The sequence below is a fragment of the Amblyomma mixtum genome, chromosome 8 (assembly GCF_055824585.1).
Source record: "Amblyomma mixtum isolate Tamu chromosome 8, ASM5582458v1, whole genome shotgun sequence".
NCBI classification, from domain to species: domain Eukaryota; kingdom Metazoa; phylum Arthropoda; class Arachnida; order Ixodida; family Ixodidae; genus Amblyomma; species Amblyomma mixtum.
Window position 1 is genome coordinate 63,854,038 of NC_143019.1, and position 19,599 is coordinate 63,873,636.

Genomic DNA, 19,599 nt, shown 5'->3' on the forward strand with positions numbered 1-19,599 from the left:
TCCTCTCCTTCCTCAACTCGTACGCGCGGAGCACCAAGAAAAAATAAAGAGAACAGCTCTGGGACTGGGCCCCGCCCACGAATACGTCATTCCCTGACGTTTGTTTTGCGACTTCCGGTTGTCGCACCCATCAGCAGCGTCGGCAGCGTCTCTCCGGTCTCTCTTCGCCTTCCTGGATCGCGTCGTATGTCGGACTTCTTTGCTTGTCAGTGCGATAAAGGCACTGGAGGGGTTCCCGAACTCCCGACAGAAAGAGGCGGCAGGGGTAAACTTAAAACATATGCGTGAAGGCAATGCCCTGGCTCGCGCTTGCCCGAGGGTACCGAGGGGGTCGCGCGGCTGCTCGAGCAGACGATTTTCACGGCTACCGGAAGCGTACCCGTGACGTCGTGGCTGCCGTGGCTCCAGCGAATGACAACCTGTAGTGGCCTGCCAACGTCACGGGACTAGTGACGTCTATTTTCCCGGTTTCGGTTTCGAAGTCGGTCACTACGAAGACACCAATCGGCCCGCGAATTTTAAAAAACGCGGTTTTTAAAAATTCATAATAAATTGCCGGCTCAGTTCCGAAGACTCATACTTGGTGTGAATGCTTCTTAGCATCATTTCTAAGCATTGAAAACATTTACAAGTGACTTTTAATTCACTGCATAGTCCCTTTAAGGCCCGTAGCCTCGTGCGGGAAAGCCACCGTACAGCCCGAGAACCCGTGGGTGCGAAACCGGCTTGGCACCACTTCTTTTCGGGACAGCTGTGTAGGGAATTCTCTTGGGGGGCAGTTGGCGTCGGCGAGGAATATCGTAATAAAAAACTCCTTCGTTCGCCTGTGGTTAAGTGAGAATGCGGTTGATCCAGACAGACCGCGAAGTGACCGTACTCGAAAACGCCCCTTTGTCAGCGTGTGGTTCATACTGGCCCAGGCCATGTGCACCTCGTAGCTAGCGCTTTCATGCGGGAGCTAGAGGTAAAGCTCCTCCCGAATGGGGACCCGGAGCTGCACCTCCTCCTGCCTTGTGGAAGGCAAAAAAAACTGGGAGTGTTTTTTACACCCTTTTTGCACCTTTTACCTTGGATGGTTGTGAACCGTGAGGCAGTGCCTGTATTCGCGGCCTCCACGCGATTTACAGTATCTTTGAGCAATTTTTGCCGCGTTTGCGATTCATTTTCCGGATTAGAGAATCCTGTCGAAAGAACCGCAGCCGTTGGCGGTTGTGCTTTACTAGGCAATAAGCTTGCAGTAGCAGCGATGCCAAATACATTTTTTTTAATGAGTACCCATTCACGTAGTAATAGTAATGGTATTTGACCCAAATGGATCCAGTACGCGACTACTCAAAGGATATATATCGGAAGCATTCACGGTTCCGATCTCGATCAGCGTCGAGTGAGCTATGACGCCACTGAAAGCTCCCAAGCTGCAGCAAATGTTGATCACGTCCCTTTCCAGACACTCCCACGCCACGAATGCGCCTTATCTCAAACCACTCGCCAAGAGTAATCCTTTCCCTCCGCTCTGAAGCCGCAACCTTTACTAATATTTTGTTGACAAGTGACCCTGTATTATACGCAGCAACAGAGCCATGCAGATATCTACTGGAAGGGTTGCGTCGGCGCTACTTTAAAGACGCGAGCTGGGCCATTAAAGGGACCATGAAAAGAATTAAAAGCCACTTGTAAATGTTAGAAGTGATGCTCAGAAGCATTGACACCAAGTATGAGTCTTCGGAACTGAGCCGGCAATTTATTATGAATTTTTGAAAATCGTGTTTTTTAAAATTCGCGGGCCGCTTGGTGTCTTCGTAGGGAGCAATTCTGAAACCAAAATCGGGAAAACAGACGTCACTAGTCCCATGACGTCGGCAGGCCACCACACGCTGTCATTCGCTAGAGCCGCGGCAGCTTCGACGTCACGGGCACATTTCCGGTAGCGGTGAAAATCGTCTGCTCGAGCTGCCGCGCGACCCCCTCGGGCAAGCGCGAGCGAGGGCATTGCCTTCGCGCATATGGTTTTAATTTACCTCTGCCGCCTCTTTCTGTCGCGAGTTCGGGAGCCACTCGCAGTGCCTTTTTCGACCGCCCAAGATGAATACGCCTTGCTGTGTCGTCGGCTGCAAACCCAGTGACTGGCGAGGTGTTGAACTCAGGCATGTTATTCCTAGAGACGTGCGTGAGCGAGCAGCCTGGATGAAGCGCATCGGACTGCCAGCGTCGCAATCCAAGAAAGCGCCGAGACAGGAGAGACGCTGCCGACGCACGCTGCTCCTCGGGAGTGCGACAACCGGAAGTTGTAAACCTAACGTCAACGAATGACGTATTCATGGGCGGAGCCCAGTCCCGGATCTGTTTTCTTTATTTTTTTATGGTGCCCCGCGCGTACGAGTTGAGGGGGGAGAGGAGGAGCGTGATTTTTAATCGCCTATAACTTCGTTGTTATTGATGCTAGCTCAAAAATTCTTGCGCTGGAGTGACGAGTGATGGATTGCCTATCTTTACATAATCTCAATTAATTTGTTTCATGGTCCCTTTAAGTGAGCCTTGTTAGGCTTCCACGGTGGAGCAACGCAAAAGTGGGAAGCAATAACGGCGCCTACGCAGGTTTCTTGACAGTGAACCGCATCGCGATGGACTATCCTTTGTCGAAAGCGTGCTTTCGCTTTGCCATAGCTCGGCACTCCTTGTCATCATGAATATACGTATAAGCTTCAGAAACTTTGGGGCCACTTAACAAGAACTCACCGTCGTATCCCTCGAAATATGTGATACTGTAATTAGTGCGAAAGCAGTATTCCGATGGGTAAAGTCGCACGTTTGTTTGTGCCATGGTTGCTGACGATGCCGCCATCCCACAATCTCGTTTACACCCCCCCCCCCCCCCCCGCCCGCCCCCGCTCTGCCGATACTCCCGCCCACACCGCCGGCGCGCTGCGTCGTCCCTGCTTCCGACGCGCGAGAGCCATCGACGTCGGAATCAGGCGATAAACCGCGCGGCGGCGATGGACACACGCTGCTCGTGACGTGTATTTCCATACGGTTGCCTTTGAGGCGGTGTTGCCTCAGTTTCCTTCGCTCGTCCTTCTCGGTTGAACTACGTTAAAACCCTACCACTTACGACATGAAAAACAGTCTGACAAGCCAACCTTAAAAAGCAAACAGTAAGCTATAACTGGACAAGTCAACGTTCATGCAGTTCTGCTTTCGCCCATTTATAAACTTTAGGCAACAATTATTTCTCTGTCATTTTCTTGCACCGCTTTTTCCGCCCTTCGTAGAATTCGTGACACTTACTTTGTTTCTTATTTTTTATTTTGCCTTGAATGAAAAATTTACGGACGCTGGAGACCATTCGAGCGCCTGCAAATTTTTCGTTCAAGCTGCTATAAACTGCGTAAGCAAAATGCGCTTTTAGAACAATGCGTTCCCATTTGATGCTTCTCCCTTCTGCGGCATCCCATTGCCTGAAAGTTGCACCTGTTGTATTAGCTTTACTTTAGGCGGATTTTAGACTGGTTAATGATTTTGTGGTTTACATTTGCTGCATTTACACTGGCTGGCTTTACGGCTCGCTCACGGTTTTATGTTTTTACATTTGTTGCATTATCCACTCCCACTCTGCCGGTCCCTTTGGAGCTCCTAGCGTGAACCCTTAAAAAAAATGGTCTATAGACAGCCTATAGACTTCTTATTGACTCTATTGACTTCCAATGGATATTGCTTTTTGTCTATTCATAGTCTCTAGAGGCAAAAGTGTACTAAAAGTGTATGGCCATAAATCTATGCATTGTCTATAGACTGTCTATGGCATTTGTATTGCCTATGTACTGTTCTCTAGTATTTGTCTATAGACAGTCTATAGACTTTATAGACAGAAGTCTATAGACAGTTTATAGACTGTCTAAAACTGTTTTTGTAAGGGAAGTCGCATGGGTTGGGCGACGCCAATGGCTGAACGGTCTCCTTTGAAGGCAGTCTGCCACTTCATTCTTGAGTTTTGTCCGACTATAGCCACTTGCTTGGGGGCGTTGCTCCCCCCCCCCCCCCCCCTCTCCGACTCCTCCGAAGTAGAAAAAAAATGGGAAAGGTATTGCGTTGTTCACTGGCGGTGTTTCCGCTTGAATGTGAGCTGATGAGATCACGGTATAATGTAGCTCCTGCGCTATAGCAAAATCTTTCCGTTGGTTTAGTTCTTTTTGGTCAGTGCAAGTACCGGTGTTCTAGCTAAAAAAAACTAACTCCCACGCCTAAAGTACCGCCCCAATGTACTCCCTCCTGTACAAATTATGCGTACTAAAGAGTTGATTTAATTATACACACAAGCGAATGATTCGCTAGAAACTGCTTGCAGGCACTTTGCGCAGCGTTTCATAACTGCGCTCCTCTCAATTTTTTTCTGCGCCGAATAACGCGCCCTGAGCGAAAGACAAGTGTGGTCGTCGGCGTGGCATATATGTTTTATTCATGGATGGAACAATGTCAAGCGCTTGCGCAACTCGCTTGCGAGGGCAGTCTATGAATTAATCATTCGGTTGTCAGCGTTCATTGAACGGACGAGGGGGAGGGTATAATGAAAGCGCTTTTGTCGACGGGGCCTCTAATGCGTCAGCTTTTTCCCGCTTCTAAGAAAACGGCGCCGTGAATGTGCCGAACACCTAACGAGGCTTCTGCGCAGAGTACCGAGATGCACGCTTCTTCTTATGGATGCTAAATATCGATTGTTTTCGTTTAAATGATAAAGGCTACATGGCTAAGGCGCTGAGGAACCGTACTTAAAGGCCACCTGCGACAGAGTTTTCGCCCCGTCGAAATATTTTAGAATGATATATCATTAAACCTCATAGGGAAAAAGATGTGTTTTTGGTCACAAAATTCGCCCATTGGCTGAAGAGGAGTTACGTCACCAGACCCTGTAGTTCCCATTGGCTTCAGGGGAGTGACGTCACCAGAGCGGATAATTCCTATTGGCCGCAGGGAACTGACGTCACCAGACCGGAAGTGACTTCACTTGCGGTAAAGTCATCAACAGTATCTGTTGCCATCGCATTGCGAACACGCACATAAGGTAATTAGGTGTCCCTGTGACTTTTTTCTAGTAGTATGCCGTGAGAGAACCCTAAGGACAAGAAAGGTATTTTGTATGGAAGTGAGTGCGTTATAAATCGCTCAAAAAAAAAACATTCTTGTAGAAACGGAACTTGAAAAAGGGGCGGCCATTTCCAAATGCCGGAAGTGACGTGCAATCGTGAACACCCGAAACCACCCGGCACTGTAGTTGCCGAGGTTTGGGCGGATGGTTGCTGCTGGCAGAAACCGCAGCGAGCGCACATGCGTTACAAGCGTGTAATGTATGCAAGGCGAACGCAGATCGCATGAATTTCACGCACTGAAAGCGAACGCCTGCGAACAAAGAGCATTTTTCCTGTCGCGCTGTCTGATTTTGTCCTTTTGTCGCCGACGAGAGAGGAGCTCGTAGTACAGCTTTTACGAAAACTGTTTCTCGGACGAAAGCACCTCAGACGATGGCGAATTTAGAATAATTCTGACCTAGCCAGGCAGCGACCCGACCAGAACGCCATCATGTACTGCACAACCTCCGCTGTTTGCCGCACTTCGAAAAAGCATGTGGTGTGCGCGTTCGTATGTGTTGTGTTGTCTATTTCAGAGCGCAGCTCTTTGGCGTCCGTTCCTGGGTTTCGCGTCGTCGTCGGCGTTGTCGTCGGCCTCGTAACCAGCTCCGCCCCCCTTTCATCCCCCCAGCGCTAGCAGCGACCGACTGATACCGCTGGATGCCGCTGACGCCGCTAGAGAGTCAAGATAACGTGACTGCATAGAACACCGTCGCCGCCGTGCAGAAAGAGGAGGAAAGGGTCCCCCCCCCCCCCCCCCTGTTCTTGTGTGGCGGATAGGGTGCTCTTCAGTTGCCGACGCGCCGGTTATTTCACGTAGGCCCCGGCACGTCGACGAATACGTGACCACCTTCCCACGGCTAGACCTGGTTCTTAGCGCTGCGGAAGCGAGGGTATCATATTGTTTGTGTCGGCATCGGCGGCGTTGTCCCTGAAACCAACTCCGCAGCTGGGGTTGACTCACTATCGAAAAGGTGAAACAGCTTATTTGCTGCGCTCAAATTTCGCATTAGGAAGTAACGTAATCGTCGGTAATTTTTTTCAGACAATTATTGCATAATTGTTAGGATAGTTCAGGGCGGTGTCCTGAAAGCATAGAGAGCGTTTCATTCACTGGTTAAATTAGCAGAAAAAGTCCGCACGAACACAGCACTGCTGAGGCTTGCTGAGAAGTGGTGCGCCGCGGTTTCGTTAACATGGCGTCCGTCGAGTTGGCCGAGTTAAAGTGAGTTTTAGCCGAGTCTCCAGCGCGCAGCAGCTGGACAGGTAGTTAATAAGAACTTCTACAACAGCAGCTGGACACTGGTGCTCTTTTCTTCCCAGGGATGGAGCCACCAGTCGCGGGGTGAGAGGCGTGGAGGTACATGTTTTGCAGCGCATGCCGTTCTCATTGGCTCAGATCGCCGCAACCTTCACAGAGCTGCAAACGACTTGTGAGATGGAATATATGTGGCCGCGATTTGGACGCTAAGAAGCTCAAGGTCAAACAGCGCAATGAGCGGTGGAATACAAGTGATGGTGTAACATTTAGGGACAGAATGCGAGCAGCGTGAACTGGAAAACAAACAGGTAGTTAGATATTGTGAGCGTAATAGAGAGGAGGCAATGAGCTTGAGTTGTGCATGTAAAGCGCATGACAGCCAACCGATGTTGTGATGTAGTAGAGTTGTGTGGGGATACCGAGGCAAGCGAAACATAATCGAGGTCGGCGGAGGCTCAGGTGTTGCGCTCAGATGAGGAAGATTGCCGGGATATAAGGCTGCGAGCAGCTGGGGCAGAACAGGGATAATTAGCCGCCGCGGTGGCTCAGTTGGTTATGATGTTCGGCTGCTGGCCCGAAAGACGCGGGCTCGATCCCTGCGGTGGCGGTCGAATTTCGATGGAGGCTAAATTTTAGGGGCCTGTGTTCTGTGCGATGTCAATGCACGTTAAAGAACCTCAGGTGGTCGAAATTATCTGGAACCCTCCACTACGGCGTCTCCATAGATTGAGTCGCTTTGGGAAGTTGAACCCCATAAACCAACCATAAACCAACCATAAACCATTCATAAACCATTCATAAAACATTCCTAAACCATTCATAAACCATTCCTAAACCATTAATAAACCATTCATAAACCATCCATAAAGCAACCAGAACAGGGCTAATTGGAAGTCAGCGACAATGGCGTTCGTTTCGGTGGGACACGATGTGGGTGATGACGATGATGATGCGGATTTTTAGCTACCTCACCTACACTCGTTTCCTGAGACATGCCATAGTTGTAGACTATTCGACTTCCTGGTATTCTTAATGTCCACCAAAGTCTCACTGCGCGGGCGTTTTTGCATTCAATCGAACCCGCGGCCTTATCCTTGGAAGCCGAACACCGGGTACTCAGTCTACCGAGTTACCCTGGTTCGAACCCGACCGCGGCGGCCGCGTTTCGATGGAGGCGAAACGCAAGAGGCGCCCGTGTGCTGTGCGATGTCAGTGCACGTTAAAGATCCCCAGGTGGTCGAAATTATTCCGGAGACCTCCACTACGGCACCTCCTTCTCTCTTCCTTCTTTCACTCCTACCTTCCTCCTTTGCCTTACGGCGCGGTTCAGGTGTCCGCCGAGATATGCGAGACAGATACTGCGCCATTTCCTTTCCTCAAAAACCAATTTACCAAATCCTCTGCCCCGCCGCGGTGGCTCAGTGGTTACGGTGCCAGGCTGCTGACCCGAAAGACGCGGGTTCGATCCCGGCTGCAGCGGATGAATTTCGATGAAGGCGAAATTCTAGAGGCCCGTGTGCTGTGCGATGTCAGTGCACGTTAAAAAACCCCAAGTGGTCGAAATTTCCGGAGCCCTTCACTACGGCGTCTCTCGTAGCCTTAGTCGCTTTGGGACGTTAAACTCCAACAAACCAAACCAAACCAAATCCTCTGAGCCACCGCTTCGGGTGATGGCATCAGGCTTAAACACCTAGCTCTCATAAGTTACAGTGCAAGTAATACGAGCAATATAAGTTCTGTGATTATTTTAGTTATTTCCGTGCATTTAATTCTGGAATTCTTCTATGGTTTTTCATCTCGGTTCATTTTCTTCAAGCTCGCTTTCATGATCCTTACGTAAAACTATTGGGAGCCTAAGCTGGCAGCAAGCAAAGGATTATGACGCTCTTCGGATTCAGTTGGTTACGTTAGGAGTGTGTTAAGTATTATTTTTGTATACACACTTTCTTTATTAGACTCACTATTTATTATCCACCTAACCAAGCCAATAATAACGTTACTTCGTCCGTTCGCATTCCTTCCGTTAAAATGTACTAAATTCTTGTCATTGCTTAGTATTTCCTCTTTTTATATAACGCATATTTCATATGCGAGCATTTTTGATATAACACGCTTGGCGAATGATTTCCACTTTTAGTCAGGTTTTCGAGTTTTGGCTGCGCAGCTGCAGTAGGTTCCTCGTAATGCAATTTTCGTCGTAAGTTTAAAATCCCAAATTCTCGCGACAGCTGGGAGTTTCATTTCTTTGCTCATTGTGCTTATTCTTGTCTCATTTTATTTGAGAGATAAGTAGAGCGTCGTCACTTCTGCAGAGGCCAATCCTATATCGCATCGGTAACCTCTCACTGCTCATGCAAAATACGCGAGAGCGAAAGTAGCGGCGTATGCAAATTCCCTTTGTTTCTTTTCTCTTTGCATTGGCACTTTTCTGTTTTTCAGCGCCGTTTTCGACCACTTTTGATGAATTTTAGCTGGCCGTATGTCGTCTTGTGTGTCCCGCCTAACTCACGAGCACGGAGGCAAACCCGAACCGAATGCGTCAGCTGACAGTAAATGGAGTTACGCAACTAATTAGAGCCCCGCCGCGGTGGCTCAGTGGTTACGGCGCTCGACTGCTGACCCGAAAGACGCGGGTTCGATCCCGTCTGCGGCGGCTGAATTTCGATGAAATTCTAGAGGCCCGTGTGCTGTGCGATGTCAGCATATGTTAAAGCACCCCAGGTGGTCGAAATTATCCGGAGCCCTTCACTACGGCGTCCCTCATAGCCTGAGCCGCTTCGGGACGTTAAACCCCAATAAACCAAACCAAGCAACTAATTAGAGAGTTTAAGCTCAGCGGAAACGTTCTCACATGGGCCAGACGAGCCGGGTGCCTGCAGTACGGGGCCAATCACACTTAGAGGAGTGCCATTGCATCTAGCCCGTTCATGAATAAATGCAGAGTGGCGCACGAGAAGAGGGACTTCGACGTGGTGTTTCGTGTCATCCGCCCCTTTGCGCGGGTTTTCTATCGGCTTGATCGCAATAGTGTTCCGCATGCGCGCAGCCTCGCGGAATGAAAAAAATAGCTGTGCTCCCTGTCGATAGCTGTGCACCGTTTCCGCCTAGGGCATGAAAGCGGTCACTGCAAGGTCCACACAGGTGAGACTTCCTTAGATCGCACATGGCACCACACAAACCTCCGAGAGCTCCCGGCCCGCTTGGACACAATCTAAATCGGCAACGGATGAACGAGGTAGCGTTTTGTTACGACATACTACGCTGACATGGCGCATCTCAGCCTGAAGCCGCTTAAACGGCTGCTGTCGTAAAGAGCGAGGCTGTTGAAGCAAAAAAAAAAAATGGGCTGGCCGGTCTGCGCAGCTGCGTCATACTTGAGCGCACAGGTAAATCGCGTCATTCTATCGCCTCGTACATGATTTTTGCTCCCGAACCGAGGCAGAGAGCATCACTATGCCCCTCTGGTGGTTATCACTCTAGTAGTAACTGGCGATCGGGCACTGACTCTGACGCGCACCTCTCCACAAAAATGGTTGACCAAATGAAGGAACTCTGGTAGCCCCTACTCGTACTCTTTGTATACAGTGATGTCTATGTGAACAATATATAGATACACTAATGTACGCATGATGATGATGTATGGCCACCGCGGTTTCTCAGTGGTTATGGTGCTCGGCTGCTGACCGGAAAGACGCGGGTTCGATGCCGGCCGCGGCGGTCGAATTTCGATGGAGGCAAAATGTTAGAGGCCCGTGTACTGTGCGACGTCAGTGTACGCTAAAGAACCTTAGGTGGTCGAAATTATCCGGAGCCCTCCAGCACTTCGCCGCTCGTAGCCCGAGTCGCTTTGGGACATTAAACCGCGTCGTCCAAGCATGATGATGTTGTATGGTCATGCATGTATAATTTTCATACTTGTGCAGTGGTACAGCCTTTGTTAAAAGTTTATAGCTCAGAAGGTTTGCTTCGGTGCCGGGTTGTGTGCTTCCTAATGCATTCGTGGAAATCATACTCTTTGGAAAGGGCATCATGTCCTGAGTTTGCCTTACTTTCAGGTGATTTGGAACGCCGGGGATGCATTACGAGCCAGGCGTTGTGGCTGAGAACCAAACTCCCTGGGCTCTAATCTTTTGATAAAGACTGTACATACTGCTGTATACTTGCGAGCACTACTGATCTATACTTATGTATTTCTGCACACCTGTCTCGTGTAATGATCCCGCGCCGGTCGGCGTTTCACGGTAGACGTCTGCGGCTTCGTAACCTCGCGAGTGACTTATTTACCCCGGACATCACGGGACCTGCATGTGTGAGTGCGACAGCCGCATTTTGACGCGTGCAGATTAGGTGGCGCGACGTCGGGCGAGTATGCTGGAGTTCGGGCCGACGTTCAGTGGCTCTGAGCGACTTAATAGGTATACGAGTCCGGTCCTGACTTCTTAGCGTCGTTACCCGCGTGCAGCTGCTTGCAAGTTCATAGTCGCGTGCGCTGACGTATCGTAATGCGCGCATTGAGAAATTCATGACACTGCGTGATTTCTAATCAGCGTTCCGTCTTAATAAGCGGTGCCGTAGATGGCGGATGTCTTCTTCTTGTCTTTTTTTTATTTTTCCCTTGCTTCTTGCATCATTGGGGACCGAGGGCCAGTCAAGCTGACTAGATCAGATTTTTTCCGAGGATCCCATGTCAATGAAGATATTCTCTGTACATGCAAGCCTCCAATAAAAACTACAGTAAAAAAATATACATTTTAATAGTCGCGAAAAATTATACAATCGGTAGCATTTGTACAGAGCGGTTAGTGTTAAATGTTAAGAAAAAAGCGCTTTAATTCAATAGACAACAACAAAAGACATCTAGTTGCAGATATATAGTACTGGGTGGGCAAATATAGCATGCAAATAATTATTAAGGTGACTATAAGAACTGACGGAGAGCGGATTTGGTTTATTGGGGTTGATCGTCTCGGAGCGACTCAGGCTACGAGGGACGCCGTAGTGGAGGGCTCCGGAAATTTCGACCACCTGGGGTTCTTTAACGTGCACTGACATCGCACAGGACGCGGGCCTCTAGAATTTCGCCTCCATAGAAATTCGACCGCCGCGGCCGGGATGGAACCCGCGTCTTTCGGGTCAGCAGCCGAGCGCCGTAACCACTGAGCCACCGCGGCGGGGCCGGAGAGCGGATTTGAAGGCATAAATGTTTAGTGGTTGCTTAACGGTAACTGGCGATAAATAATTGTAATAAATAAAAAAGAAACAAAATGTCATGAAACGAAAAACGCGGGCATTCGTCTTGCGGGCGGATCTGTTTACGCGTATAGCGTACACCTCCCTTATCCCGTCATCCTTTGCGGCAGGCATCCCGTGCGTGGCGGACGCGTACCAGCTGACGCTGGAGGCGGCCGACGAGCTGGGCGAGGCCCAGCGGGAGCCCCTGGAGCGGCTGCGGGCGCGCTTCGAGCAGGCGCTGCGCGACATCGAGGAGCGCTGGCGGCAGCGGGTGGCCGACCTCGAGGCCCAGCTGAGCGGCCAGCCCGAGGTGGACAAGGACTCGATCGACTGCGCCCAGTCCACCATCGCCAAGCTGCAGGACGAACTGAGCATGCGCAACGTGCTCGCCGAGCGCCTCAGGGCCGACGTCACCGCGCTCCAGAACCAGCTGGCCCAGCAGAGGGAGCAGCTGGCCGCCGAGCTCAGCCTCCGGGAGCAGGAGCTGGCGCAGCTGGGCGAGCAGAGGAGGGCCGCAGACGCCAAGGTCCACAGTCTGCAGGCGAGTGGCTCCGTCACGTCCACCCGGTTAAAGGGCAACTGCAACACTTTTTATTGCGAAAGCAATACTACTTGCACTTTCAGCCCGTCGCGTAGCGAGGCTGGTAGCTACCATATTAGCATATTGGATTGGTTTGGATTGGATTTGATTGGATTGCATTGAAATTGATTGGATTGGATTGTATAACCGATGCATCACCGCGAAATGTATTGGATTGGAGTGGATTGGATTGGATTGAAATGGATTGGATTGTATAACCAATGCATCACCACAATCTAACCACAAGCGCCACCACCAGCTACACTACCAGCTGAACCATGGCGTAGCTACGGATAATGCTTTCGCAATTACCATGCTTAACCAAGCTAATCCACAGCCATTTTTTTTAGAATTTCGCGATATTCAAGGATTCAAATCTATATAGGCTGTAGGTAAAACATGCCAAGTGTTTTTGCACTAGCGTTTAAAATAGTGACGCAATCGACGATTGAATTTTGCGCTTCCCCTCAATGCATGGAAGGAGTGCGGGGAAACTCAGCGTGACGTCACGGAAGGTATGATTTCAAATCACCGCTGTCGTCAGCCACACCCTGCCCTGACTCGTTAGAGGCTGCCAAACAACTCTCGGCAGGGCTTTGCCTTCAGTGGCGTTGGTTTTTTTCCTTCAAAGCAGGCGTTTGTGCTTTGGAAATGTTCTGTTACCTTCGATAACGTCATCATGCGCCCCCCCCACTTCGCGTTGTGCGCTGCGGAGAAGCTTTAAGGCCGTCGCTATTTTAATCGGCGATTACGTCGCCATTTCAAGTGCTAGCCCAAAAAGACTTCGCATGCTTTACTTGCAAGTTTCACACATTCCACCCTCTTAAGCTCGTTGATTTCCAAAACCTATGCAGTTTCCTTTTAAAGGGCAACTGCATAGGTTTTAGAAAGCGAGGAGCTTAAAAGGGTCGAATGTGTGAAACTTCCAGGTAAAGGCCAGTTCACATGCAAGCGACTGAGCGATTGAGCGGCGCGTCGCAGCGAAAATTTCCAACTTGTTGAAACCTCGCCGCTCGTCGCAGCGATGACTCAAAACAGGTTTTTCCGCCGCGGCGACAGGATTCGCTAGCATTTTCGCTGGCATGTGAAACAGGCTTAAAGCAGGTGAAGTCCTTCTGGGCTAGCATTTGAAATGGCGACGTAATCGCTGATTAAAATCGCGACGGCCTTCAAGCTTCTCCGCAGCGCACAACGCCAAGTCGGGGACGCATGATGGCGTCATCGAAGGTATCGGTACATTTCCAACGCATAAACGCCTGCTTTGGAGGAAAAAACCAACACCGCCGAAGGCAAAGCCCGCCAAACATTGTTTGGCAGCATCCAATAAGCCACTGCAGGGTGTGGCTGACGGCAGCGGTAATTTCAAATCATACCTTCCGTGACGTCGCACTAAACTTCCCCGCATTTCTCCAGTGCTTTGAGGAGAAGCGCAAAATTCAATCGTCGATTACGTCACTATTTTATATCTAGTGCAAAAAAAAACTTGGCATGCTTTATCTACAGCCTGTATAGATTTGAATCCTTGAATATGGCAAAATTCTCGAAAAGTCGTGCAGCTGCCCTTTAAAGGAAACCCTCTGGACGAAAATTTGCCATACTTCGGCAGTTGGCAGCCATCATCGCGCGAACATGTGCGGGTGGCAAAAAGCAAATTAAAGGCTCATTAACAGCAGGGTTGCAGCTGTTGTTTTTTTTTCTTCTTGGTTTTTGGGGAAAGGAAATGACGCAGTATCTGTCTCACATATTGGTGGGCAGACACCTGAACCGCGCCTTAAAGGGCAACTGTAGCACTTTTTTGAAAATTTCGTGATATTCAATGAATCAAATCTATAAAGGCTGTAGGTAAAGCATGCCAAGTCTTTTTGCACTAGCATTTAAAATAGTGACGTAATAGACGATTTAATTATGCGCTTCTCCTCAATGCACCAAAGAAGTGCAGGGAAATTCAGCGTGACGTCACGGAAGGTATGATTTCAAATCACCGCTGTCGTTAGCCACATGCTACACTGACTCGTTAGGCGCTGCCAAACAACTCTCGGCAGGGTTTGCCTTCGGTGGCGCTGGTTTTTTCCTTCAAAGCAGGCGTGTGTGCATTGGAAATGTTCTGTTCCCTTCGATAACGTCATCATGTGCTCCCCACTTCGCGTTGTGCGCTGCGGAGAAGCTTGAAGAGCGTCCAGATTTTAATCGGCGATCACTTCACTATTTCAAGTGCTAGCTCAAAAAGAGTTTGCATGCTTTACCTACAAGTTTAACACAATCAACCCTCTTAAGCTCGTTGATTTCTAAAACCTATGCAGTTTCCCTTTAAGGCGTGGTTCAGGTGTACAGAACAAAGGAACATCAAACAAACAAAGGAACATCTCCAGAACAAAGGAGATGGACTGAGACGGGACAACACTCCTGCTGTCCAGCGATTTTTCTGCCCGAATATGTTTCTTTTACAGCGACAGCCAATTTATGGCGGATTCGACGAAATCGTGTCATTGGTGTCGTCCTCGTTCCTGTCGCTTTCATTCTCAGACACATGCCTAACCTACGCCCATGCATCCACACCCCATGACTGGTTATCTACCGGGTTGCTCGAACTACTGTCAGCAAAAGACATTCGCTAGAGCTTATCGTCGCACTAGTAGGAGTGCAATGGCGTAAACGCGACAGGCGTCCCATGGCTTTAATTAGAGCTACTAAGCACTTAGACTGGCAGCAGCATATCCTTTTTCCTCCATTCCAGCTGAAGTTGAAATTTGAATTACCTCAAGGATAAACTCCTGGTGAATTTTTTTTTCTTTTCGCCACCTTTACTTTCGTTGCTTGTCCAGCGATCGTCCCATCTGTGTTTGTTTCCCCTCTTTTGCCCTTGCTTTCGTTTCCCTCATGTATCATACTACGAAGCTTAGATGCCCTGTTGCCCATTAGGGAAATTCAGCTTTATTCTCCCTGAGAGCAGTAGCCGCTTGACCGCTGACTGGCATTTGTACTTTACCATATATCACTTTAACGCTGTTTTAGCTTTTTCGGTTCCACACTGTGATTCAGCTTGCTGCAGTTGTGGTTGGTACATTTTTGATTGCTGAAGGCCAGGTGAAGCAAACTAAAAGAACTTTATTGCACTATTTACATGGCAGCACAAAGGTGCAGCACTGGGGCCCAAAGCGTAATGTCTTCTCGAGATGGGCTCGCTCGAACAACGGAGACCCGAACACTGTGCTTCTTGCTCTTTCTGACCTCGGGGCTGACTTTTTATACCCTAGGCAGACGGCTTCATCACCCGCTCCGCCAGGAGGGTGACTTATCAACGGCGGTCCGCTCTGGCCCGAGCAAATGTGGTCACGTTTGGCATGCCGCCGCCGGGCGCTGGGCCTACGAGCTCGGCGCCTGGCTTCAGCACGATGCCAGCGAAACGAGCTTCTGCTCAAAATGCTCTTTGGCAGACTGACAAAACAGTGCTATACTGCCAGCGCTGCTCTTGTGTGAACCGCAGGCCAACCAGGAGGAAGTGGAGCGGAAGGCGGCAGAAGAGTTGGCCGGCAAGCGCGACGCGTGGAATGCCGAGCGCGATGCTCTGCTCGCGGAAGTGGAGCTGAAGACACACGAGCTCGAAGAGCTGCGGCGCTCGGTGGCCGAGGCGACCGTGTCCGCCGATGCAGTGGGTCGCCTGCAGACGGACGCCGACGCATCCTCAGCGGCGGGCGTCGAGGGCGGCGAGTCGCTAAGCCTGCAGGCCGCCTACGAGTCCAAGCTCGCTGAGGTGCGCAGCCAAGTGGAGCAGGACCTCGTGCGAAAGGTGAGCTGCAGCGACTGAGTTATGAAAGTTGACGATCGGCACCACCTAAGCAGTCACTGAAGCTCGCAATGGTCCGATGAATTTTTTCGTCCCCCAGGTGCGCACCGACGTCGAGCGGGAGCTGCGCATGAGTCTCGAGCAGAACCTGAAGCTGCAGCCGAGCCGGCGAGACAGCGACCCCCAAGCCCAGCTGAGGCCACAGAACCTGACGGCACAGCTGACGGAGGACATCTGCCTCCTGCTGAGGCAGTGCCTCCGCTGCGGCGGCGGTGCAGCCGGTGGCGACGGAGCCGCAGCGCCGGGAGTTCAAAAGCAGGGCGGCGCCGGAGACTGCGACACGGCAGCGAGGTCAGCACAGGCGATGTGAAACAGTTTAATTACAGTTCATCCTCTCAATATACAAAGCCATAAAACGAAATTCTTCGGCTCGTGGTTCTGATCCGTGGTATTTGTGACACATTTGCATAGTAGCGTTATGGCAGTGTCCGACGATGACTAAGGGAGGCAAATAAGTTTGCTAGGATGATGGCGAAGATAAATAACCCATGCAAAACTTTGGAAATATCAGCTGATATAACAACTGAGACGTGACATTGTGATAGCAGCGTCGTCTTTGTGCTATCTTTCCTCCTCCCTGTTTTCAACATGTACAGTCTTGCTGCATTCCAATCAGCGCTTCAGTAACCTACACGTTTTTCTCTTCGTTAATCAACCCATCCACAGCGATGTCGGCGATCCTGGTGCAAGTCCGCATGGTGTCACATCGGGAGCGTCTCTCCAGGAGCAGCTGGCCAGTCTCATCGGCAGGGCCATCAACGTCGTCGAGAGTCACCTGGAAACGCTGCACCTGCAGGAGCACCAGCGCCTGCGCAAGAACTGCGAGGAACAACTTCAACGCCTCAGTGAGTCCACTGTCGAACTCCTTTACTAAACAATTTGCAGCCATTTGTACAATGGTGATAGAGGTGTCACTGAAGAACTGTGCACTTCGTGCTATACTATGGAGCAAAGATTTGATGATAGCTGTACCAGTCTTTGTCCGAAAGTCTTCTGAGTTTGCTTCTGGGTCATGCGGTGAAGCTCGCCAGTTGCGCATGCACAGTAGCGGCACATAGCTAGCGTGCTGGGGCCGCCGCCGCTGCCGTGCGCTCTCCGTCGCCTCTCTCTATCTCTCCTCGTTGCTTTCGCAGTCCTCCGGGTTTAACCAGAACTAAACTACTGCCAATTTTCGCCAAAGGTTGTACATCATCGCTACCCTAACTGAGCACACACGCACACCAAGGTGTTTTGAGGCAGGTCCACTTGTGTCGCTTTGTCATAGGAGGCACATTCTCTAAAGCACCCACTCACCAACATACCCTGGCTTTTTGCCAGAACTATTTTACTCCGGGAGTAAAATGAGGATAAAGTTTGAGATTCATCCCTAAGTGCCACCAGGTTACCGTTATAGCAACTGGGAACATGGCGGCGCTCGCCGACGCGAGAGTGCTCGATAACAGTATCGAGGGCTCGTTTGTTGGAGCAGTCTACTCCGCGAATGAGTAAATCGTTATTAAATTGAAGGATTAAATCGTTATTTTAGAGCGCTTTTCATCTTTATTTGTTTCTTTTATTTATGGCAGGGATAGCTATATAGGGGACTTCTTCTGAGATGTACGGCGTTGCCGCCGTGTTACATCGTAATCGTAAACTGCCGCTTTCTCCTCTCGAATTTCGAGGTCACGCAGCAGCTTCGCACAGACAGTCAGTGAGATTGTTAATCAGTCGCAGTTTGAGCGGTTTCGTGTCTGCATGTTGTGTGCTCACGTGGGCTTTGAGTGGCCATGTTATCATGTTATGGAGGGCCGAGCAGGTTGCTAGTACGTGTGTGAGTGTGTGTGTGTGTGTGTGTGTGTGTGTGTGTGTGTGTGTGTGTGTGTGTGTGTGTGTGTGTGTATGTGTGTGTGTGCACGTGCGCGCGAGGGAGGAGAGGGTTGCGTGCGTTTGTGAGAGAGAGAGAACTAGAAAGACCTGTGCCCACGCTCTACCCACAAACTATACCCGTAATTAAGAGTGTACATATAATTGAGCCTCACCTGAAGTGCTCAAGAACAACACACAAGCACACTAATGCCTGATTGGGTGCAAAACATACCAGAGTTCAGTAAGTTAGAAATGTAGGCTAGTTGTTAAAAATTTATGATATTATGAGCATGTAGCGCACAGACAAAACACGGAAAAGAGGAAAAACTGAGTGACTGCTACATTTGCAACTATGTTTTATTAGAAAAACACGAGGCATATACTATACGCAGGGCATTTCAGCGAAGTCCGCTCGTAATTTTTAAGAATAGACTTTTTGACATATGTAAAGATGGCTTTTGCGGCATAGCAGTGGTGGCAGACGTCAAAACCAGAGAATCATGTTAACTAAATTCAAATACTTAGCTGATTAAAGAATACTCTCGTGTGCCTCATAGTAGTTGGAGATTTGTAGCTGGCCGTTAGTAAAATAAAGGTTGAGAAATAAACTCGGTCCCTTCTTCAGGGGTGACTGAAATGCGAACCAGCAGGGTCAGGGCGCGGCCTTCGCTTTCTCAGAACATACGAGTTTTTAGAGTTTGGAATACGGGATTACCTGTATCTGGCACTGTGGCTTAACGAATTCTTGCCAATGTGGGCATAATTCGAGAACCACAAAGCTGGTGCGCGCACATAGGAACAATCGCCTACGCAAAGCCCTTGACGCCAGCTTTTCTGCTGGAAAGTTGGTTGTGCGGATGAATTTCATTCGCTGTTCACGCTGATTGCCGTAGTGCGAACGTACTGTGACAGGCGCGGGCATTTTGACGCTATTCACACCGATCGCCATAGTGCGAACGTACTGTGACAGGCGCGGGCATTTTGACGAGATAGCGTTAGAGGTCCCGTTGCCCAGAAAATCCGGCGTCGGCGTTGTCAGCGTTGTGAGCGAAAAATAGGGCGGTGTAGGGTCACTCAGCTGGACGCCTACTGGAGAAGCAACCTAGGTGGGCCACCTATAGGTCAGGTGACGTTGCGGCGTTATCACAACCTGCCACCGGATTGTGAGCAAACTGAGCATCATGGCAGGTGGCTGTTTAATCAATGATTGATTGCAACGGGTTGCTCGGAAAGAGCACCTTGGTTCGCACAAGCCCCACCGGTGGCAAATCCTGCCACCGCAGGACAGTGGCGCATCCCTTTAACCGCTTTTCCATTGCGGAAGGAGTGGTGTGGGGACTCCCAGGCACCAGCGGAGCTCAAGTGTCTCCTCCGGTTTTTTTACCTTTCACGCTTCTTCATTTCACTACGATGCTCTTTTCGACGCTAAGCGATAATATGCGAGCCGTCGCCCATACGAAGTTCGCTGTAGTCATTCGTTCATGCCAGCGTGTACCATTTAACCCGCACTTAACCGTCGACGCCTGGTGCTGTAACTCGTGAGCTAAAAAGCACAAAAAATCAAGGCAAGAAAGTGAAAGTGACGGGACCACACACTGTACAACCTGGGGCTGAGAGGTGCACCTTGTACCTCTGTATTAAGCCACAGGGTCCTTGTAGCTTGCTCTTTCTTGTCTTGCGTTTCTCACCGTTTCCTAGGACGAATGCATCCCAACTT

The 19,599-nt window shown here is 50.0% G+C and overlaps 1 protein-coding gene across 8 annotated transcripts in view; it reads left to right on the plus strand.

The window, feature by feature from the left end:
* The window catches only part of LOC149332751 (ninein-like protein), a 554,277-nt gene that overhangs the window by 526,671 nt on the left and 8,007 nt on the right, over positions 1 to 19,599 (plus strand). For all 8 annotated transcript variants that reach the window (XM_089558330.1, XM_089558331.1, XM_089558332.1 and 5 more), the window contains 4 exons: positions 11,742 to 12,154; positions 15,678 to 15,980; positions 16,078 to 16,328; positions 16,704 to 16,882. In XM_089558330.1, the coding sequence (XP_089414456.1) occupies positions 11,742 to 12,154; positions 15,678 to 15,980; positions 16,078 to 16,328; positions 16,704 to 16,882 (1,146 nt within the window). The remainder of the gene's footprint in view (positions 1 to 11,741; positions 12,155 to 15,677; positions 15,981 to 16,077; positions 16,329 to 16,703; positions 16,883 to 19,599) is intronic.